The 24,493-nt window shown below is 41.7% G+C and overlaps 1 protein-coding gene across 3 annotated transcripts in view; it reads right to left on the reverse strand.

The window, feature by feature from the left end:
* The window catches only part of ARHGEF12 (Rho guanine nucleotide exchange factor 12), a 92,589-nt gene extending 69,190 nt beyond the window's left edge, over positions 1 to 23,399 (reverse strand). For 2 of the 3 annotated variants that reach the window (XM_035140229.2, XM_035140228.2), the window contains exon 1: positions 21,512 to 23,398. In XM_035140229.2, coding sequence (XP_034996120.2) covers positions 21,512 to 21,543 — 32 coding nt within the window. In that variant the 5' untranslated portion in view covers positions 21,544 to 23,398. Of the gene's footprint in view, positions 1 to 21,511 lie in introns of all 3 variants that reach the window. The other variant, XM_060283106.1, reaches the window with a different exon arrangement.
* Positions 23,400 to 24,493: the final 1,094 nt, after the last annotated feature.

Raw genomic sequence — 24,493 nt, forward strand, 5'->3', positions numbered from 1 at the left:
AACCATAGTGCAACTGAGAACCCGGAGGAACCTGAAGTCAGAAGACAGCCTGAAGCTCCCCCACTTCATTGGTGGCTCTACTGCCCCCACTATGCCAACGGCAACATCACAAGCCCTGCCTTGATCCTTGATTTTTCCCTTTTGCCCCATGGGCCTCAAGAGTGAAATTAGCAGTGGACCTCGTGGGCTGTCCAGAGTCACCATACAAGTGACCATTTGGCTGCTCAAACGCTCTGTCACCAGGGGACTCCTCAGGAAAAACGGTTTACTTCAGAGGAGAGAGGAGAACCAGCCTCAAACACCAAGCAGATGACCAGGAAGAGGAGAGGCTCACAGTCTTAATACTTCTCTTTCTCCTCTGGACACTTACTGGATTAAAAGCTCTATACTGGGCTGCTTAAATGTCCAGCTCACTTGCTCAGCTACTGCTCCAACACTGCCCTGCATACACTGAAAATGCAAACATCTCTCTGTATAACCAATATGACTTTTTTATGGTGCTGGAAATCTGATCTAGGAAACGGGTTTAAATGACAGTTCAGTTGTAAGCCAGATGCCCTAGGCCGCAGCCTCTCTCACTAAGCCTCTATCAGCCTGCCTTTGAGAACTTCATTAAGTGGTATCCTTAGCACACGGCTGACAGGAGGTTGAAACTTCCTCATTCCTAGAACTTTCAACTGTCCATATTTCATGCATATTCCCATATATGTCACAGATACTGTGATGAGGAACAAAAAACTAAACCAATTCTGTTCCTCATTCTTTTACTCTCATGTACTGAGTAACTAGATCACTCCAGTTCCCTTAGCTGTAAACAGGTATAATGTTACTTACTTTTGTTCAATCTGAGGATTAAATGGAACTCTTGCCAATATTAGTATGTCTTGATTTTTGGTGATGTAAAAAATAAATAAATCCATATTTATTACATACTAAGATAAATGATATCTTGCCTTAATAATGTCCAAGGTAGCTAACGTCCACAAAAATGCACCACCAAAAAACTAAAACAATTTAAAGCCAGAGAAAGAGGCAATATGACAAGTAATCAAAACATCAAAGTCAGCATTAAAGGAAAAATCAAATCAAAAGCCCACCTAGACACTCATATATCATCAAGCTCTCTGTTAACCATTGGTATTAACCAATTTGTTGTTGTTGGGTTTTTTATGATTATTGTTATTTTAGGTTAATGTTCCAATTGTCACGATTTGTGCAAGGTTATAATGCAGAAAGATGTAAAGCAAGCAGTGCTTTAAATAATATCCTTCAGAAAAGTGAAAAGCTCTCAAAACACCACTCCCATTTACTAACTGAACCATCAAATCATCATTAGCTGGGAATAAACAATCCCAGTGACAAGTTATTTTAAAAGATTTTACAGATCCATTACTGCAGTTTCAGATCCTATGAAATGCTGACCCTACTATATATTCTACCAACATATATAAGAAGGGCTATAATCCAGTGGTATAGTACATGCGTTGCATTCAAAGGGTCCCATGCTCAATCTCTGGCACCTTCATACATTACCAGGTTGTAAGACATTGTGAGAATGTGATTTTCAGCAAGAGTAAAATAACAAAGACATTTACCACACTGTAAGGAGAAATATGGGACGCGGGTGGCGCTGTGGGTTAAACCACAGAGCCTAGGGCTTGCCGATCAGAAGTCAGCAGTTCGCATCGCCGCGACGGGGTGAGTTCCCGTTGCTTGGTCCCTGCTCCTGCCAACCTAGCAGTTCGAAAGCACGTCAAAGTGCAAGTAGATAAATAGGTACTGCTCCGGCGGGAAGGTAAACGGCGTTTCCGTGCGCTGCTCTGGTTCGCCAGAAGTGGCTTAGTCACGCTGGCCACATGACCTGGAAGCTGTACACCGGCTCCCTGGGCCAATAAAGCGAGAGGAGTGCCACAACCCTAGAGTCGGTCTCGACTGGACCTAATGGTCAGGGGTCCCTTTACCCTTTACAGAGAAATATTGCAGATATATGATCATTCAAAAAAAATGTTCACAGAGCTAATAGAGAGGAAAGGTAGGCCTATTAAGTGGAAAATACTGACAGGGAAAACATACATGACAAAGATAGCATTGTTTTGTGTTTTATGATACCTTCCTCAGAGGGAAAAGGCTGTATTTTATTTGGTATACATTTGCAATTTAGCAAGTTAAAAATAGATTACATATGGATTATCAGATCAAAAGAAGTGTGTAAGTCGCTTAAATTCTTTAAATGCCTCATCTTTCATGCAGCATGAGTTGCCTTAAAATAAGAATGCTTTTCTGGAATATTTATTCAGCATATATTTATATACCACGAACATTAAGAAATAATTATCATGGCAAACAAGATAAAATAAACAATAAAATTACATTTATAAAACTACTACAAAATACATAACTAATCAGTAGATCAGCTTAAAACATAACTGAATCATGCCCTCAGGGAAAGCAAGGGTGAAAAGATTAGTTCTACAGAGGTATCTACCGTAAGTGCTATACTGTAGGTGTCTGTCTGACAAACACTGAATTGGGAATGCATTTCAAAGAGCAGGTTCCACTATACTACAAGCACTGGTCTTAGGGGACATAAGTTAAACCAACTTCTCATCCTGGGAAATATAATTAAAAATCAGACTGATACCTTGCTTATCTTTCTGCTGTTCCTGTTATAAGGTCTTTTCATTTTCAATTTGGCCTTTGCTAATAAAGGAACTCCTTCCTGTTTTAGATTACCGGTACTAAAGGCATGATCCCCTGCAAGAACAAACCAAGCAAATTGGAGCTTCTTGAAAAAACAACACAAGAAGCTCTCCTGCTGCTCAGAACAAGATATGGTAAATATTTATGCAGAATTCACAGACCTTTACCCCAAATAAGGAGCCAGGCATGGGAAATGAGCAGCTTCCCAGAGCTCTACACAGCGGATATGGAGGCGTCCCCGAGGAACGGAAGCTTTATCACCAATGGAAGATGAAGTGCACTGACTACAGCGCTGGGTCATACTAAAAAGTCTCTGGTTTCCCTTCTGCAAAGATTTGTATCAGTTCAACAGTATGCACAGCCACAGATTGTCAAGCGGTCTTTGATAAGATCAGCCTCTCAACACATCAGCAATCAGTCCAACAAACTGAGGTGGAAAGGGCTAGCAAGAAGGGAAACGATATTAAGGGGTGGCCAACTCCCAAGAGACTGCGATCTACTCACAGAGTTAAAAACTAGCAGTGATCTACCTCCTTTGGGGGGGGGGGTTCAGGTCAAAGTTGGGTCCGTTTTTAGGGGTTCAGGTCATAGTTGTTGAGCTTTTTTAGGGAGGTGGAAAGAAAGCACCGTTTTGGGGGGTGCAGGGCTAAAATGTTGAGCTTCTTTAGGGGAGCCGAAGTTATTGAGCTTCTTTGGGGCAAAACAGTTATCTATCAGATCTACCACAGACGTCCAGTGATCCACCGGTAGATCACGATCTACCTGTTGGACGTGCCTGAATTTCATACCAGCCACTTCCTGCATCTTAAGAGTAGAGGCAAGAAGGTCGTGTGTGTGTTTGGGGGGGTGTTGGGGGGTCTCTGCCTCTCAATTTTCTCCAGTTTTTTAAAAGAAAATTGGAGGAGGGGAGAGAATCTGCAAAACTCACGAGAGAACTGTTACTACATCAGTCTACATTACTAAACTAAAAACTCTCACATTTCATTTAAGAAGACTCATTTCAAATGTTGTAGAATGCAGAGCATATTAAGATATATTTTGGCCAAGCTAGGTGTCTACCAAGCAATGGCAAGGTATTTTAGACAACACAGCCTCCAACTCCTCTTGCTTCTCACTAGCCTCAGATTCCTCCATCTTCTGCATTAAAAAAGAAACATCTGTCACGGAATAAATGAACATGTGGAAAAGTTGAATAGTTTCTTTTAATTCATGCAAGCTTTCAAAACCCATAATGCTCAATGTAAAAAAAGTTCAGTCTTTTGACACTGATGAGAGGAAAAAACATGAGTTACCTTAGTATTCATCTTTGGGAGTTGATTATTTAGAACTGAGGTAGCCAACTGGATGGCTAACAAATATTTTGGACTATAACTTCCATCAACCCAAGCCAGTGGAGTTGTAGTCCAAAAAATCTGGAAGGTACAACATAAGCTACCCCTGATTTAGAACAATTCCAAACTTCTTTCTGGTTGTGTCTAGTAATGAAACGTTGGTGGGATGACCTAAAGTGGGAGGTGAAAAGGGAACGTGACCCTGCTGAACACCATCAAGAGATGCTTGGGAAATCAATACCATTGACCATAGTATCTTCCTGAATCAGCAGGTTAGAACGGGGCTGGGAAGCATGGTGTTACAGTGGTTTCAGTCCTTCATGTCAAGTTGTTTCCACACAATGTCACAAGGCCAAATTACTTTATCAAGCAGGCTGCTAACACCCTGGTTTAGAGCCTTTGATTTTCATATTACAATCTACTAATTTTACAATTAAAACACCAGTTGCACTGGAAGAAGTCAGTGCTGAAGATTTTTTCTATTATTATATACACAATGTATATACACAATGTAAAAGTGAGGAAAAGATTATTAAGTGGCCCACTTAGACTCTCAGCAATTTTCAAATTTGAATATTGAACTACAGTGGTGCCTCGACTTATGAATTTAATCCGTTCCGAAGGCACCTTCATAGGTCAAAAAAATTGTAAGTCGAAAAACGCCATTGGAAACATGATTTCCCATAGGAATGCATTGGAAACAGAAAAATTCATAAGTCGAAAAATCCCTATCTAAAACCGCCGTGGTTTCCTTTCGGATGCCGAGACATTCGTAAGCGTGCGGCCATTAGCCCCATTCGTAAGTCGAAAAATTCGGTTGTCGAGTCGTTTGTAAGTCGAAGTACCACTGTACCAAATGATATTAATCCAGTCTAGACTGTTGCACATTATGAAACCATGCTGTGCTTGCTACTTGAAGCATTCTAACATTCCCTTCAAGTTATCGTACAGTGCTATGGTTTTCTTTTTCATATATTAAACCACCTGAGAATGTACACATCATATGCTGTTCATGATCTCTGTATAGTATTAACAGAGAGAAACTTCAGATTAAGAAAGAAAGAAAGAAAGAAAGAAAGAAAGAAAGAAAGAAAGAAAGAAAGAAAGAAAGAAGGCAGCAGCTCAAATGTGATGAATCTTAGAGGCAACTTTATGAGTGCCAATTAAAAACTACAAAAATAAATAAATAGCTAACTATTAAGGCAACAACAGTGTGTATAATAAAGAACAAGTTAAAATTATAAAGATCAGAGCTGAAGTGGGCCCACGAAAGGAACGTGATGCAGCAATTTCACTGAGGCTGAACAGCTCTTTGGGCTGATGGGAAAGGAAAGGTGAGTGAAAATAAAGAAAATGCACCAATAAAGTTAACTTTCATTTATCTAAAGAACAAGCATGCTAAGCAAGGCTCTTCCAGACAGGCTGCTGAGCTGAGAACTAAAAGCATAACAGCATTGCCTGCTCCTTGCTTACCGTAATTCAATCCTTGAATATTTGTAAATAACTCCTAAGGAAATAACAAGCAATTTTGTAACGTACTGTAATAGAAATTTCACAGCACAGGAAGGCTAAAACAACAACTACAGACCAAGATCTCGATTTCTTCTATATCACAATAGCAATCTACAGTATTTGGAAAAAAACAGGAAGCAAGAAGATTATCAAGGTACTCGTAAAGTATATATTCATTCAGTACTTACCAATAGTTCTGGAACAATTGGCAGGGGATACCTGCACTGGCAAAAAAAATATTTTAGAAGGCCCACAGGCAATCTCATGCTATCTTCAGCACTAGCCCAGAACACTGCAAGCCACAACTATATGGACTGTAACATGCCCAAATCTATTTGAAATCTATACATCTGGGTACTTATAAGTCTAGAACTGCACATACCCAATATCAGAAAGCAATAGGATGGATACAGAATCAAAAACAACAGTACCTATTTTCATTTTCCCAACCTCTGAAAACACAAAGATCCATTGCCTAAAACAGCTTCAGATACTCAGATTTCAATGTTGGAGACCAATGAGCAACTTTAAGCCCAGAAAGTATATGAGGCTCACAACAGACCTTCTGATTCCCACTCACCACACATTAATCATTTCTTTTGTCACTGATAAAGCTATTGACTTTTTTCCACACTGATAATTTCACTCCCTTCCCCTCCAAGCCAATAAATGATCAATAGTCTTTTTTCCAGGCCTTCTGGTGTTCCTTCCCAAATTTATGTTTAACAGTAACATGCACTGCTACTCAAAATAATGCTTTGCAAACGGGGGGGGGGGATGTTTCAACAATCATAGTGGTTAACTTTTTGTCATTACTCCATTTCTTCTTTTAAATATGTTTGTTTCCATTGAGACTCTTGAATTTAGTCTGATTGGTTACCTAATAATGGAACCAAGAACCTGCATGGTCCAAAGGATAGTTAATTAAAATTAAGCAATTCTCTGCCACTGAACTGATTATAATTTAAAAATTAATTATTGGAATTCTTTTGATGTGAACAGCTAAAGAGTGTTAACTATACATCGCTGATCACCATATGAACATTCAACTTACTAAAGGAGGCCACGTGTAGAAAAATTGTGAAAAAAAGATGGGCTGTGCATCACTACCCAAAATGTGCATAACACTTACTCTTTTAAAAATACCTCTAAGCACTTTACAGAAAGGAAAATCAAAAATATTCATTAAAATACTATCTAAATGGACTATTCTAGTCCTTCTCTAGTCCTCCTCTAGTTCAGACTAGAGCCCCTCCCACCCCTTTTAAAAAAGGCATCCAACAACAGTAGCAAGGATAACAAGCTGTCAAAATAGGGAGAACCAATCCCTGTGCCCTCGTCCCCTTTCTAGTGCAGCTGGAACCCAACAGGAAGACAGGTCCTGGCACCCACTGCCAGGCACGGACATTGGTAATATGGTGTCCTGTGCGAGGCCAACATTTGCTGCCCACCCCCAGCCAACATACTCCCTTCCCAAAGCTGGCTAAGCAAGGCACCAGGCTTTGGGAAGGAGGCATGAGGCTCTGACAGGGTCCTAGAGCCCTCCCGCCTCCTTCCCAAAGCTGGGCAAGCGCTAACTAAACTTTACGAAGGAATAAGGAGGATTCTAGGACCTTGCAGAGGCCTCACTTCTTCTTCCCAAAGCCCAGCACTTACTAGGTTTTGGGAAGGAGGCAGGAAGGTACCCTCTCAGCTCAGCACCCTGTGCAGGGGAACTGGTCACACTGCCCTAAATCCACCTCTGCAATAAGTTTTGCAAGAACCAGGGTCTGCCTTCCTCCATGTACTGGAAAGGAAGAAAGAAAGGAAGGAAGAGAAAAAGAACACATCTCCCTCTTCTTATTTTTCCCATAGCTGAAGCTCTCCTCCACAGGGCAACTCTTCCATAAAGAAAACGGAGTAAAACTCGCTTGGCTTAGTTTCCAAGCCACTCTCATGTGAGCTTGGGGAGAAAAGTCATGCATCTCTACCAGTAACCAAATCAGCCCTGACATACTGTTAATTTAGACCAAAGAGTACCTGAATAATTAGTCATTTACACAGTCGTCTCCTCACTATTCCCAATGTCTGCAGTGTTCTCATCTTGTACATATACTGATCGATTATAAATTTCCACTTTCCTATAACATACTTGTATATATGTTATAAACTGTACATTACCATTATCTCCACCTTTCCCTACCAATCTGCTTAACAGTTACAACAATACCACCACCCCCCAATGTGCACTCAGGCACACACAATCCAGTACAGTGGTACCTCTACTTACAAATTTAATGCGTTCCGAACGCACATTTGCAAGTCGAAAAAAATTGTAAGTCGAATCCCATAGGAATGCATTGGAAGAAAAAATTCGTAAGTAGAAGCAACCCTATCTAAAAATTCGTAAGTAGAAAAAATCCTATCTAAACCACATCCAAGATGGCGGACGGAGCACCCTGTGCACCCTGTGGCACCCTGTGCAGGGGAACTGGTCACACTGCCCTAAATCCACCTCTGCAATAAGTTTTGCAAGAACCAGGGTCTGCCTTCCTCCATGTACTGGAAAGGAAGAAAGAAAGGAAGGAAGAGAAAAAGAACACATCTCCCTCTTCTTATTTTTCCCATAGCTGAAGCTCTCCTCCACAGGGTAACTCTTCCATAAAGAAAACGGAGTAAAACTCGCTTGGCTTAGTTTCCAAGCCACTCTCATGTGAGCTTGGGGAGAAAAGTCATGCATCTCTACCAGTAACCAAATCAGCCCTGACATACTGTTAATTTAGACCAAAGAGTACCTGAATAATTAGTCATTTACACAGTCGTCTCCTCACTATTCCCAATGTCTGCAGTGTTCTCATCTTGTACATATACTGATCGATTATAAATTTCCACTTTCCTATAACATACTTGTATATATGTTATAAACTGTACATTACCATTATCTCCACCTTTCCCTACCAATCTGCTTAACAGTTACAACAATACCACCACCCCCCAATGTGCACTCAGGCACACACAATCCAGTACAGTGGTACCTCTACTTACAAATTTAATGCGTTCCGAACGCACATTTGCAAGTCGAAAAAAATTGTAAGTCGAATCCCATAGGAATGCATTGGAAGAAAAAATTCGTAAGTAGAAGCAACCCTATCTAAAAATTCGTAAGTAGAAAAAATCCTATCTAAACCACATCCAAGATGGCGGACGGAGCTCCATTCGTAAGTAGAAACATTCGTAAGTAGAGGTACCACTGTATATGGATTGATACAGACATACTACCAACTCTGAGAAATTCCAGCTGCCAATGGTATTACCATACACAGATTATGTTGCTATGCATCTCCCAGCAAAATGAAAATGACTATTGGTCCCATTAGTGGCATTTACAACAAATTGGGGGCAGATTTCTACCTAGGAAAATCCCTGAAAAGAACAGTCCTGCTTTGACGACAAACACCAGAAGCCCAGTCGTCTCCGTGGTCATTTTACCTCACTAACAGCTAGCTTTGCTGTTTTTCTTTCTTTCTTATTTCTGATTAATCTGATCCAAGTGGTGATTTAAATAAGAAGTCTACCTTGTTCACTACTGGAATTCAGAACCAAGATAAAGCAAGAAGGGTTTCTACAAAAGCTGCCTGCTCTACACTGCCAGGACAGACAGGCAAAAGGCATGTTTTCACATTGATGTAAGCTTCTATGAACTTTCCAGTACAATTCACTCAGCAGCTGGCCTGGAGACTAAGCACAGTTCCAGTATCTCAGGAAACACAGTGCAGATCAGAAGGAACCATTTCCCTGCAATGCAAACAAATGATAGGGAGAGGGAAGATTTTAGAAGTGTGTCTCAGTCATCCTGATGTTCTTGTCAATGGAGTAAATAAACAAAGAACTTCCAGCAGCTATGGAACAATTGATATAAAAAATGGGATTCTTGTCAACTGGCTGTATTCCAAAATACAGCAGAGAACATCAAACTGCTTGTGACTCACAGCAACTTGTTGCAAGGTTAGTTTTCATCCTCAAAGCTTAATTATCTACTATTTTATTAGTGAATAAGGAACACTTCTAGAAGGGACATTTTCACATCATATCTATTTCTGAACCTTTGTTCAACACCAACCCACTAAGCACAACTGCTAAAGGATGTCAGCCTGCAGAAAAGTCAAACAGCTCCAAAAAGCTTTCCACACTCAATGGGAGAGCTGAGACACCACAGCTAGAAGCTCCTCTATATTTTGCCAGCTTCCTATTCGCAAAAGTTGAGATATTGTTTTCTGATTTTCCCAAAGAGCACATAGAATTTCAGGGGATGTGAAAGGCTATATAGGGAAATCATCAAGTAGGTATGTTTCCTTATTAACTAATAACCCTCAAGTATGAGACAAAGGAAAACACTTAGAATTTATAATCTATAGCTAAAACTTGGGAGATATTTTTCTTGTTGTTTTCAGCAGGCTACTCGGTGTCACAAAGTGTATGGGCCACCTAATAAAAACAAATTTAAAATGGGCTAACAACTTTTGTGAACTTATTTTCAAAGCCAGACAAAAAAATGTTATTACTCCTCTACAGTACAAGATTTTCTGAGAGTTCCATGGGAGTAAGATCTTGCTACAAGTAAAATGCTTGTTCTCCCCAACAATAAAAGCAGGGAATGGAGTGCAGGAGAGTATTGATATAGGCAAAAATCTGCCTTTATTCCCTTATTGGGTTCTCCATCGGTTGGAGAATATAACAGAGGCCAACCAGAGAAGTTTGAGAAGCAAAGCCTTTGTTTTCGCTGTTGCAACAGGGTCCTTCCTCTCACACAGGAGAACAAGGAAGGAACCCCAAACAAAGATGTCTTGTCCTTAAAAAGAGATTTGAAATTGGTTTCAGCCCACCCCCCAGAAGCATCATCCATATGTCACAGAAGGGGTGTAGCCCAAGACCCCTCTCCCTAGATTCATCATAGGTACATCATGAAAGGGGAGGTCTGGTGGCAGTAATCTGAGCATCCTGGACCCTGCCCCCTGCCCCCAAAACCTAATCAACAAAATTGAGAGATATTTACATTTCCCTGTTTCCCAGCCAAGTTAATCACACCCTTTTGTCTGGCAGTCAGGTATCAGGATGCCAGGGATTATCACTTTAATTCCTGAGACAATGAGAAGGTTCCCCCCACCCCACTTCTTCCTTGCAGAGGAACACCTGGTCAGAGAGAGTCAAAATGGTGTCAGTCAGGCCTGTTTTCCTGTGCTGCTTCAGACATGTTTCTGTACATTCATGTACATGTTTTATGAACAATTATTATATATATATATATGACCTCAAAATTCTTATAACAGTATCTTGCAAGGGATATGATAGCCCCTGAAACAGGTAAACCAAGAAAACATTTTCTTATGGCAAATAAGACTTGCACCACGTAGGGGTGGGAGAGGGGACAGCTCTTATAATATATTCCTAAAAATAAATGTTCACACCAGAGCATTGCCTTGCACACTAAAGTAGTTTTATGTGAATACAGAGGCATTTTTACCTCCATGTTATATTGCAAAGATGTAAAGATTGCAATCTCAATAGTTTGTTAGCTTACCCTTTGCTGCTGTTACAACAAGACAACAATAAAACATTTTCCTTTTATCCCAGAACTCTACACAACTTTCTGTATCTCATCCAATCACTCTCATGTCTACTCAGGACTGTGACATTTATTTGTATCATGTATGACTTCAGCAACAATTTCAGCTTCACTGACAAAACTCTGGATACTTTAATGCACCAATTCTACATGGGCTGAAAAACATCTCGAGTCTATAAAAGCCACCCTGGGGTAATGGGGCTGGTTTCTCAACCAGCCAATAGAAACAGAAACAACACATGTGGTACCAAATGTGATCATATCATTACCCACAAGAGCCACTTCCGCTTTTGAAACCACAAGAACTGCAGAAGGCAAACCACAGCTTTTCCCCCCAGAAGCTTACAGTGGGTCTCCAGTTTGAAATGTGCAGCTATCCATGATAATATCCAAGGAGATTCCTTTGTCCTCTATCCCAGAATTCATGCTTACTTCCAGGAAGTAGGCAGATCAATTCCCTTTACACTTCATTTTATGGATCTATTATTGTTCATTTTATGCCACAAATCAAATTGAATCAAAATGTTATATAGAACTTCCCAATATGAAGATAACTCCATCTCTTTTCTACCCGCTGTCCTGTAATACAGACTTGAGGTTTACTATTATATTCCTATTCAGCTGTTCTGTAGTGATCAATAACATCACCCAGACAGAAAAACCATAAAAATTCTGCAGCTGAAGCCATCCTGCAGGTATAGGACAGTATACAAATTTAATCAATAATAATAATAATCCTTATTTCTGACTCTTTACAAGTTCTGTAGCCTTCTGTATCTTATTCATCACTGCTTATATGCAGTTGGATTGTTAATGACTAATATCACCCTTTCCAAGTTTCTGGTAGCATCAGTATCCTACCTAGCAAAAAAAGAGCATAAATGAGTTGGCAAATAGCTAAACAGCAGCAAATAAATACTTGGAATAATTTTTTGCAAATGATACCCATCCTCAGTCTTCCTCTCCCTCTCATATACAAGGAGTCTTCAATAGGATAAATGTGCATAATAGCTATAATAAATGGAGTAACAATTTATAGAATCAGTAGCTTCAAGTGGTAAAGTGACACTTCAGTTGCAGTGGGTTTGTATATTGTATACTCATGTACAGAAAATCAATATGTACCAGTGAAAAGGATATGTCAAACTCTTCTCTCTGGCATTATTTTTCTACATGCAGGGAGCATAAATTGGTCCTTAGCACCACAACCAGAGTATAAAGAAATCTGTATGTTCCCAAGACCTACTGCTTGTTTTAATTTTGACAGCCAAATATGAATGAATTTGTAATCCTGCAATTTCTTTCAATTCTTATATATAGTCTCTCCAAACTTGTATCCCCCTCCTTTCCCTGCATCTGGTGCCAAAAATCAAATGACCCTTCTTCATGCCTCCGGATTCCAATAACACTTCCTCCAGGCACCTTCTAGAATACTGGCTCATTCGAAATTCCACAAAAACATGCCTAAACTGCTCACAGATTACCATCAGCTTTAATTTTTCAACATTGGAAGTTATCCAAACACTATGCCATGTGACATGATAAACCAAGACTATGAATAGAGAGGGTCTGAGATCAGTTTCCTACACAAACAGGAACTATTTGGCCAGACCAGGACACATCGCTACAATAAAAACTGCTTGAATAAGTCAAATTTATTTGCATCACACATTTAGTTCAGGAGTGCATCAAACTGTTCCAAGTGTACTGCCCTTGTAAAGCCACACCTCATTCATGTGAGTACAAGCAGAAAGATAGGCAGTTCTCCCTTTGGCAGTTTATACATGCCATTTCTTTATCCACACTGAGAGGCCCTTCTGGTTAATTCACACCTTGCACTTCATGCTGCATCCCCCAATGAGATCATTAACAGAGAAGCCATAATTTCACTGAGCTGTTTAAACAAGTTTAGAAGCTTAAAGTGCATCTCCCGAGTCAGTAAGTATATCCTGTTGCAATCCTAAAGAGGACAATGTGTTTCTAACAGAGACAGCAATACTTTGGCCATCAGTAGCTGAAGGGCACCTGACAAACATGATTATGATTTACGCAAATTAATTACACAGAAACAAGGTATGAACTTGAATGAACTGTACAGATTGGGAATTTGAAAAGTTTACACAACTATTCCATCCATTGGGAAGCATTTCTATGCTTATTTACTGCTTTGAGTTAATTGTAGAAGTTCTTGTTGTTCTACAGAACACAAAGCTAAGGGGAGTGGAAAGTCCAACCAAGCATTGGGATAGGAAATATGCAAGTGTTTGCCAAGAGATGGTAGCTGCTTACCTTTCTAATTTCTAAACATATGCAATACATGTTTCTGCTGGCCAGAAATCAGGATTGTAAAATGGCCCATTTTTTCTCCAGAACTTCTGTAGACTATAAATTAATTAAAACCCACACACATCTCTAGAACTGAGTTCGCTAGCAATAAATAAATGAAGTATCTCTGAAAATGGCACCAAGTAAAGGGTAGATGCATGCGGCTCAAGAGTTAAAGTGTTTTGGAACAAATTTCATTTATTTACATGGTGCCAGAAACTTGCTAGATGTTCCCTAAGGAAGCAAAATAAAATAAGCATGTCTTAAGATCAGACAGACTTCCATTTCCCATCTTCATTTCTTATACCTTTGTATTCATAACTAAGAAAATACTGAATTTTAAACAGGGTGCCTTCATATAAATTTTCTTTCTTTTTTATAACATTAAGCAATATCTTAAAGGTTTTGTTGTGGGGCTTTGTTTTTAACTTTGCATCTCCACCTTCCTTAACCAGAGCTCATTATTGCAAAACAAGTGACAAATGCGTAATTGCTTGTCTGTTTACACACATACTATTCCTCACAAAACAAGAGGGAATGTTTCCTTTGTGTGGTGCCCTGCAGATACTGTAGATTCCAAGTCCCATTAGTCTTAGTCTATGCAGTTAATGGCCAAGAATAATGGAAGCTGGAGTCCACAATATCTGGAAGGTACCAACTGGCTGCCCCAGTGCACTGCTTTAAATGTTAAAACCAGCACCTTGGTTGCATTAGAAAATGGTATCCCATTGAGTTCTTCTAGTAGTGAACTGTTAAAATATGGCACATATACTGAAAAAGCCTCAATACTTTTTAGTGCAGCATTCATATATACCCATGCAGTACCAACTATAGGTTTTGATTATACAAAAAGTGTGTCTCACAGTTTAAACAAAGGAATCACCACTGCCCATCCAGCTGCTTTCAACTTCAGATCCAAAGCAACTTTTGATGATCAAAATATAGGAAGGAGTTGAAGTTTGACTAAGTTTGACTGTCTATGCAAGGTTGTCAGTTGGTGTATAAATCAATATGAATCAATAGTCACACTTTAGAGAATCCTGCATGGAACACCACAGGCTTTATCTGAATTCTGATGAAATGAAGCAGCTCTCACATACAAGAATTGGTAGAAATATTTGCCCCTCCAGTGTATTGGCCGTCATTGTGAAGTTCTCATTTATCCCCAATCCGACTGTTATCCAATTTGAAATATAAGGTACTCCTAATTGGCTTCTTTCAGGCTTTGGCAGGATTTAAATATGATGTACTGGATGGAATGAAAATAACTTGGTATCCATTACCGCTTTGAACCTTTCAGCATTACTAATTTATGTCATAGTAAGTTCAGTGCAACCAAAGGATTACATCCATTTGGCCAGCAGTATCCCGCCTCCACCCAAGCAATTACCTTGGCACCCACAGCTTTCTTCAAAACCAGAAAAGCAAGCTCCAATTTTTGCTAGAGATAGAATAAAAGCCTGAAGAAACTGTCTAGTTCTAACCAAAAACAATGATCAAAATTTCCAACTTGAAGGGGGGAATAATAACTAAAGGAAAGCTCAGACTAAGTATATGGTCACACCAGCTAGTGCAGTTTGTATTATTTGTATTACATTATTTCATGGGTGGAACTACTGGTTGCTTCACTTCCAGCTTCCACTGAGGGAAAGGGAGTATCTCATTAATGAAATACTCACATTCTGTACTGCTTGACACAATGTTGGAACAGAACTGGCCAGACCCTCTGTCTGTGAAGCGCAAGAGGTTGCCTCTTGAAATGGCAGTCTTTAGACCTCTTTCTGACAATGGATCAAACACACAGCTTGCAGTTTGACACAGTGGACTGTGGTGCTTAAAAAAGCAGCATAAGAATGTTCTAGGTGGGAGGACAAAAAGTCATAACTTGTCTCTTCTTCTCAGAGAAAATCAGTGGCACTAACAGTCTGAATTATCACTGTACATTGAAACAGAATATATTTCTTTATATTCTGCTGTATATGCTATCATTTAATGTGTTTCCAGATAACCTGGGAATAGGTACTTTACAGTGATAGGCAACACAAGTTTTAAAAAAAGATAACCCGATGACTGGAAATGTTTGGCTAAAAAGACTGCTACAAATATACAGTAGTTTAAATGTATGAACGCTACAAATTAGCAAAATGAGAAGTATGCACAACTTTTATATACCTACAACTTTTCAGCTAAACAACTGCAACAAAGGATAAGAATTTCATAGAAAATGCTTGTGCTTAGCAGAACAATTCTTATTTCCCACCCATTTAGATGTCACTATTATTATGCAGGCATACGCTGAAATACAGGGCAAATTAGAAAGAGTCAATTTTAGCATCTAGTGATGAAGAAAAACAATGATTAAGAAATCTTGTTTAAGTAATTGTGTAAATTCTCCATAAACCCTTATTTCACTCATGGTAGCAGGGATTTTAGATGCTATTATAAGAATTCACTTTAACAAAAACATGCTGGGGGAAAAGATATCAATTGTTAAACATGGGACACACTACCTTCTAATGACACTCAAAAAATGTGCACAGTGTGTAAGGCAATGACTGGCAATGCTGCATGGAAATAAATGCAGTTAAGTAGATTGACAAAAAAGGGAAGCAGGCACATCCAAATGTTTCTAGGTTGTAGCAACACAAGCACTCAAGTCATCCTGATCATCTTAAACGTTTTCTAATTGCTCAGCAATGAAGGAAAAACACACTTTATCCCACTCAGCCATATATCGCCTGCCACTGCAAACAGAGGATGTTCAATGCCAACACTTGCCTGTTTCAGACAGCAGAGACCAAAAATATTGTTTTCTATCTTTGTTATGTAACTGCCAAGACCGTGGCCATGAAAATCTGTACGTTGATATATACTGTGATTAAAAAATAATGACTAAGCTCTAAGCAGATACTGTACAGTATTTAAAAACTGAAAATGTGTTTAAATACTGAAAATGTGAAGCAGTCATTCCGAAACACATTCTAAACAGTTCAACCCCTACCCCCAAGTTTGTTTTACTATATATAAAATAAAAGGGCAAAGAGAACAGATTTGCCATGAGTCTCTCTACTGTTAGGTGTAGATAGATATAGATATAGATATAGACACTTTTTTCAAACCCTCCCATATACAGTAGTTTTAAGAAGGCCCTTGAGGCAGCTAATAATATATAAATATTAACACAAAGATTTAACAACAATAATTCAGTTAATAAAAACAGAACCTGTAAAGCTATACTTTTTAAAAAAAGAGCCATAAAGCTATACATTAAAAAAAACAGCCTATGGGTAGTTTAATTCCCAACTTGACTAAATTGCATTGGTTCCACCTTGCAATATATTGCTGAAATTAAAAGGTCTTACTCTTAACTACTTTCCAGAAGATGATGACAAAACTATTCCTATAGACAGAATTCTGAAAAAAAGTGTTACTTCAATGAAAGTCCTGATTACCCAGCTTCACATACACACACCAAAAAACCTGACCTAAGCGAAGTCTCTTTGGATGATCTTAGCATATAGGAAGCATGATCATTATAAAATCAATACCATAAATGAGAGCAAAAATCAATACCATAAATGAGATTATCTAGAAAAGTTGCAAGTAGAAGAATGGGCAGGTTCCGTTCTGGTCACAAGAGCATCAACACTGGTAATAGAGATCTGAAGCCAACAGGAAATAGAAGTTACTGTTGACATACAGATCTAGACCTTGATCTGCAACCTGTCCTGCAAGCATAACCTCTGTTTTTTTAAATAAAAAAAAAGCAGAGAGAAAAGCTATATCCTGCTTAATCCAACACAGACTGAAGAAATTAGCAGTATGTAAGAAATAAATTCCAAACAGAATGAGAGTCCTCCTAGTTCAGGCCAAAAGTCTATCTATTCCAGGATCCTTTTTCCACAGTGGCCAACCAGGTTCTTATAGGAAGTCCATAAGCAAGACATGGGGGAATTACCGTAGCCCTCTCTCACCAGTTCATCTCTAGCACTTCAAGAGTAATTGGTAAGAAATTAGTCTATGAGTGAAGACTGATGTCCATGACAAACCAAGGCCAGGTTGGATACATTGCAAGTCAAAAAACATGAAGCTGACGTTTAGGAATAACAGAACTGTTCATTTCTTTTTCTTAAATAATAATAAAAAAGCTGGGGGGGGAGAGAACCATTTATCTGTCTCCTACCAAAATAAAACATAGGACAGTCACCAAGTCATTATTTATCTGGTGTTTTCTGAGCAGAGGAAACTACTGAGCAGACATATATTCATGCAGCATCATGTTCAGAGTCAAAGCTTAGGAAAGTGAGTGTGGGAATGTGAAAACAATTACCTTATCACCATTATAAAAGGAGTTGCTCAAGAACAGAGGTCAAGCAGGGTGGCATAAAAAGTCTAAGATTCCTGTCATACAGCCCACCTGGGCTGAAGACAAAAAACTAGTTTTCACCACCATTAGCAAGTAGTTGCTAATACAGTGGTACCTCGGGTTGCGGACCCGATCTGTTCCGGGGTGCTGAGCACACCCCAAAAAGTCTGCAACCCAAGCAGCGCTTTTGCACGTGCACGAAAGCGCAATAGAGTACTTCTGCGCATGTGCACGTGGCGAAACCCGGAAGTAAACTCTTTTGGGTCCGCTGCGTTCGTAACCTGGAAAAACGCAACCCGCAGCGGACGCAACATAAGGTATGACTGTTCTGTAAGTTGAATGTGCACATTAAAAAGACAAGGAATATAAAAAGACAATATATATCAATTTTTATAATGGTTATTTTAATACAATGATAAAAAGAATACTTTGTTTCAGCAACCAACAATCTCCACTATATAACTGCTCACCCGCAGCCTATTTTTCTGCTATTCAGATCAGTTACTAGCTGACTTAAACCTGTTTGATAACATGAAATAAATGAATGGCCTAATAGAACTTCCAGTAAGCTACCGAAACAAAACACTTACACTCTTATTTTTTAAGCTCGAAACAGATTTGTAGGGAGATAATTAGAGCTTGTGCTCTGTACAAGAAAATCCAAAGCATTCTTCCTACTTTTATAGAAGAATGATTCAAACAAGAAAATGCATTCAAAATCCAATTATGCATTTAAATTGAGTCTGCTGCTGCTTTTAAAGAAAAGGTTCAGCATTTTAGAAGCATAAATAAGCAGCCTGTTTAGCAGTTCTGTAGCCAGCTCTGGAACCCAGAAAATTGTCTGAGATAATCAACAGAGCTGGGTTATGTGCCTGTTGACTCCATGACTCATCTACAAAATAAACTCTTCAGGACTGCTGCAGCAGTCACAAGGCCAAACATTTGGACCAAACTTCACTTCTTGTAATGCCTATGTTATTGGGTGATAAAGTACAAACTAACACTATTCCTATCCAGAAGAGTAACAGATACCGTGTTTCCCCTTTTTTAAGACACCGTCTTATTACTTTTTTTTCTCAAAAAACCACAGGGTGGCTTATTTTTGGTGGGATGTCTTACTCGTATTTTTATTATGAGTCTGAGGGAAGGGAGGTGTGCGTCCCTGGCCCAGCCCTCTCTCCCCAGCCCTGGGATGTTCGCAAAGGGCTGCTCTCTCTCTCCTCTGATGTGGGGACTCACTTAATAGCAATCTGCTACACTGGAGCTTCTTAAATCTAAACCAGTATAATGGAATCTATCTGTGTGATACAGTCCTAGCAGTAGCCTATAGTAAAGCAAATAAGGATCTCTACTAGCCAGCTGCCCAAGACTTAAGTTCCAACAATGTAACACTTTGTAGTGCTAAAATAAAAAAAATCCTTCAGTAGCACCTTAAAGACCAACTAAGTTTTATTTTGGTATGAGTCTTTAAGGTGCTACTGAAGGAATTTTTTTATTTTACTTCGACCCAGACCAACACGGCTACCTACCTGTAACCAGAACTTTGTAGTGCTATCACTGATAGCAAAGAAGCTACCTGCTGAGAACAAAGAAGCCAGCTAAACAGCAATTAAGATTGCTGACTTGGTAAATGGTAGCAATTAAGAAGCAATTGAGCTAGCAAGGTAAAATTTTGTGGGTAAAGGAAGCTAGGACCGGCAGTTTAACTTTTGTGCTCACAAACAGCAAGAAGGAAAAAGTCCTTAATTTTTTTAAAAAAGTCCCCAAGGCAAGGACTGCGATCCAGACTACTTACAAATCCTTAAAGGGGCAGCTCCACAGACAAGCAAGCATAAGGTAGAAAGGAAGGCTGCAAGGAGACAACAATCAGACACAGGAGACTGCCGTCAAGAGGAAATCAACAGGCAACTCATGGGTGGACGCATAGAATGGAAGGGAAAGGTGGAGGGAAGCGAGAGGTGGGTTCTGTGTGTGTGTGAGAGAGAGAGACAGAGAGACAGAGAGACAGAGAGACACAGACGCGCACACGGAGATCTCTCCCTTAAAGGGAAAACAGCCTTTGCATTCAATCGCTCCTCTCCCGTCAAGAGGAAATCAACAGGCAACTCATGGGTGGACGCATAGAATGGAAGGGAAAGGTGGAGGGAAGCGAGAGGTGGGTTCTGTGTGTGTGTGAGAGAGAGAGACAGAGAGACAGAGGACACAGACGCGCACACGGAGATCTCTCCCTTAAAGGGAAAACAGCCTTTGCATTCAATCGCCCCTCTCCCGTCAAGAGGAAATCAACAGGCAACTCAGGGGTGGGCGCATAGAATGGAAGGGAAAGGTGGGGGGAAGCGAGAGGTGGGTGCTCTCTCTCTCTGTGTGTGTGTGTGTGTGTGTGTGTGTGTGAGAGAGAGAGAGAGAGAGAGAGAGAGACGCAGGGGGCGGGGGGAGAGAGAGAGACAGACGCGCTCACGGAGGTCACGAGGCTTCGGCAGCCAGCAGCTACGGCTCTTCAGTGCATTTTTACAAGCTTTTAAAGGAAATACGTGTCTGTGGAGCGACAGCAAAATGGAGATATTTTTAAGGGGGGGTTGGCTGGCGGGAGGGGGGTTATTGCTACTGGGTGAAGGGTCTATCAGTATGTCTTATTTTCGGGGTATGGCTTGTATCGCGCAATTGCTTAGAAATCCTGCTATGGCTTATATAATGACTACGTCTTAAAAAAGGGGAAACACGGTACTTGCCAAAGAAAAAGCAGCTGTCAAGTTCATTCCCCGCATCCTTTTCTTTATGATTATGCATCCAAACTCCAAAATACAAAGTGATGGTTGATTCCAAAGTTTTGTTTTTTAATTTAGTACTTAATGAGGAGGAAGCAGACTTTAATAATAAAAGCGCTATATGAAACCTCTTATCTAAACTCAACATATTGCATGTCCCAGATAACTAGGACTTCCCTGCAGATGAAGAGGGCATATCCTAGGTTCCAGAACTGTCAGTATCATTAAGTACCCAGTACCAATTGCTGGGAGGAAATGGGGTGGGGTTGCAGTTTAATAGGATGCAAAGAGAAGCTAGGGAACATGAGTCAGAGGGGAAGGAGGAGAGGAAGAGGGGGGAGGGCAGGCTTTCATGTGCCAACTACAGCAGATCTACTGTAAAGACAGACACTTCAGCATCCCATTTTGAAGAACAAAATATAAGTCCAAACACAATACAATGCTCCAAATAAATACTGTGGGTGCCAGGTACTGAAGAATGCCACCGTGCCAACTGGGAAACAGGTTAGGTTATTACGTGGTGTTTTCCAGCTCCACTCAGAACGACTTGCCCACTAAACATTTGCACCCCCAAGATGGAGCAATCTTCTATACAGCCCCTTCACTGAAGATAGGAAATACTTTCAAGACGTAACCCTATTATGAGAGTATACCAGAACGCACATCTGGACCAACAGACTAGCAGCTTTAAAAACCCTATTATCTGAATCCATTTAGAACCTAACCCAGATAGTTTGATCATCATCAGATCAAAGCTGGGCTTGCCAACTCAAAAAGTAAATTCCAACCTCATTTACTCAAGGCTGTCAACCTTTGCACCTTTCCCACTGTTGCAATATTAAAACTTAAAATCCGACCAAACTCCAAGCAGTCAATGTAACGGGTGCACAGAAACACTATTCATACTGACCTGTCCGTGATTGCAGACTGTGTGCCACTCATTGGAGCCCTTGGCAAGGAGACGACTTTTTAGCCAATCTGCATTGTACTAGTTATAATTTAAGTACATTACTGTCAATTTCCCATACACACACCAACTTTGCTCCAGAGAAGTACTAGTGAAGTCAGTTAAAAACAACAGCAATGCAGTTCTTCACGATTGCCCAAAAGATCCATATCAGAGCACACTCAGGAAAAGCCACAAAGCACCTTTTCTGCCCCAAATCCTCCAAGTAGTATGGGAGAAGGCCTTCAAAGTCATGATTCAGTCCTCTGAAAATCCTGCTGTTGCCTCAAGATGGCAACTGTCAGATGCAGACACATCTGCTTCAAGTTATTCCCAAGCCTTGTGTCCAGGCATCACAGTTCCAGAACTCTTCTCAAGTCATTAGGCCACAGCAAACCAACAAGTAGTCAAATAGTGTAGCAATCCCTGTCCAAAGGAAGGGGTGAGGGAACCTTGTGGGGGAGCAACTAGCCTCCTCCCACCCTTACTACCCCATGGGAGGACAGGAACGCCTCATCTAATACACTTTAGGGTCAATTCCCCACTGCTGAAAGTTGCTTCTCCAGGCTCCACCACTTTCTAAACTGAAGAACCCTTTGATGACCTTCTATGGGACTGTGTGGGGTGGCACTTCTCTCCTGCACTTGATTTTCTTTTTCCTTTCCTGAGGGGGGGGCGGGGAAACCCCTTTTGCAGCACTAGCTGTTATGGCCCTGCTGACCTTTCTCTGTAGGATTGTCAAGAAAAGCTAGTAGGGGTGTCCCACTTTTGAGCTGTTTCCACCAAGGGGGGTGGGGGTGGGGGTGGTGAGATGTTAGGAAGGCAGGAAACCCCCTTAGCCCTTCTATGGAGGGTAAAGAGAAACTCTGCCTTTTAGGAGGGGGAAAAACCAGCAAAGTAAGCCAGCCCCCCTCCTCTACGAAGGGGTGGGGAAATGAGATCTACACGCACCCTGGCCCCAAATTAGGCTCTGGGGCTGATTAAAGGGAGAGAGAAAATTAGTCTTGCATGAACTGAGGTCGCACCTCGGAGCCTCCCCTCAGGGCAGGGTGCATAATATTCCCTACTTTGGTGGGGGTTGGGAGTATGAAAACACACACGAGCCAGGCCGGGGGTGGGGGTGGGGGTGCTCTCTCGACGCCACCCGCCCTTTTCCTTTATCTCCGCCTCTCTCTCTCTATCCCCTTCTAGGCCCCGAAGAGGTTCTTCCCCAGCATCTGACAGGACTAAGTTCGTCGATGCGGGGGGGGGGGGGGGGTCGGACGCCCCGAAGTCCTCGTAGCAGCAGTTGCGGCGGCCGCGGGTTGGGGGTGGGGTGTGTGAGAAGAGATGCGACTTCTTTTCGCCCCTCCGCGTCGAACCGGCTTGACTCTGGTTCGAGTCCGGTATGGGAGCCCGCTTCGCCGCCGAGGCTTCGCCGGTGGAGGCAACCCACCCGAGCCTCTCCCGTCGACGGCTGGGACGAGGAGAGGAAGAAGAAGAAGATTAAAACAACAGCGAAAGCGGCTGCCGTTCCCGGAGCGGCTCCTTCCCGCCGTCGAGTCCGGAATGTGAGGGGGAGAAAGCGGAGCGGGAGGGGAAGAAATGTGGGCTCCTTTCCACAGGCCGCGTCTCCTCCTCCTCTCGTTGCTCGCCGCCGTCGTCTGAGGGCCTGACTCGGCTTCTCCGCTCCCGCCGGCGCTCGCTCGCTCGGGCTTGATTCTCCTCAGGCCGACGTTCACCGCCGGCTTCGCTGGGGCAGGCCCAGGTTCGACTCCACTCGGCTCTGTTCGGCCTCTTCCGGCGGTTCCGGGACTATTTTGTCCCCCCTCCTCCTCCTCTTCCCCCCTCCCCTCGCCACTTCTTAATGCATTCTTCCCCCCACCAACACACACACAGCGCTTCACTTCAGGGATCCGCCTCGCTCTTCGTCTCCTCCTCCTCCCGCCGTTCCATTCCTCGAATCCTTCCGCCGGGACGCGTCACACGTCGTTTTGGAATCTCCGTCGTCGCTGCTCTTCGGCCATACACAGCGCGCCGCCTCCACAGTCCGCGGCGGGAGGGTGGGGGGTGAGGGAGGAGTGAGAGAGAAGGAAAGGAGTCCGTTCGAGGCCACACCTAGCAGATCTTCCTTTGACCCTCCTGTCGCTCACGTCCCTCATGTCAGGAGAAGGTGACTTATTCGGGAAGAGCAGCAGCAATATGTATCCATTTGAAGCACATGGCTTCCCCGCCCCCAAGTAATCCCGAGAACCATAGTTTCCCCTCTCAGAGCTATCGTTGCCAGCACCCTAACAAAACTGCAATTCCCAGGATTCTTAGGGAGAAGTCATGTGCTTTAAATGTACAGTTAAAGATGCTTGAAATGGGTGGTATGTGAACTGCCCAAAACGCAGTCTCGCGTCCCATGATTAAACAGCAGTCCATTTATTCCTCTTTTTCTATGCCCCATCTGCATTACCAAGTTCTTTTGTTTTGCCTGATGCTAAGTTTGGGTGCTGTTCTGTCAGCCGTTGACATCCAATGAAGCTGCATATTGGAAGATTGAGGACAAACAAAGTATTTATTTGGTTAAACTATGGAACATTGGTTTAAACTATGGAACATTGATGGTCACCAGCTTGGATGGCTTTCAAACAGGACTTATCCTGCTAAGCCACTTGTGGCACCCTTGATTCCAGCAGGTAGCCATTTTTGCCATTCAGGTCACAGTCACACCATTGCACTATGGACACCATTTTCAACAGTCCGGGCTTCCTCCAAAGAATTCTGGGAACTGTAGTTTGTTAAGAGTGCTGAGAGTAGTTAGGAGATCCTTATTCCCCTTACAGAACTACAATTCCCAGAGTCCCCTGGGAAGAGAGCAGTGGCATCACAACAGAGGGGTGGTGTGCTCCCGGTGGCATGTCTCTAGGGGTGACAAGGCAGCGCCCCGCCACGGCAGCACGAGCGTGGCCGCATGTAGAG

Source organism: Zootoca vivipara, chromosome 15 (assembly GCF_963506605.1).
Source record: "Zootoca vivipara chromosome 15, rZooViv1.1, whole genome shotgun sequence".
In the NCBI taxonomy this organism is placed as follows: Eukaryota; Metazoa; Chordata; class Lepidosauria; order Squamata; family Lacertidae; genus Zootoca; species Zootoca vivipara.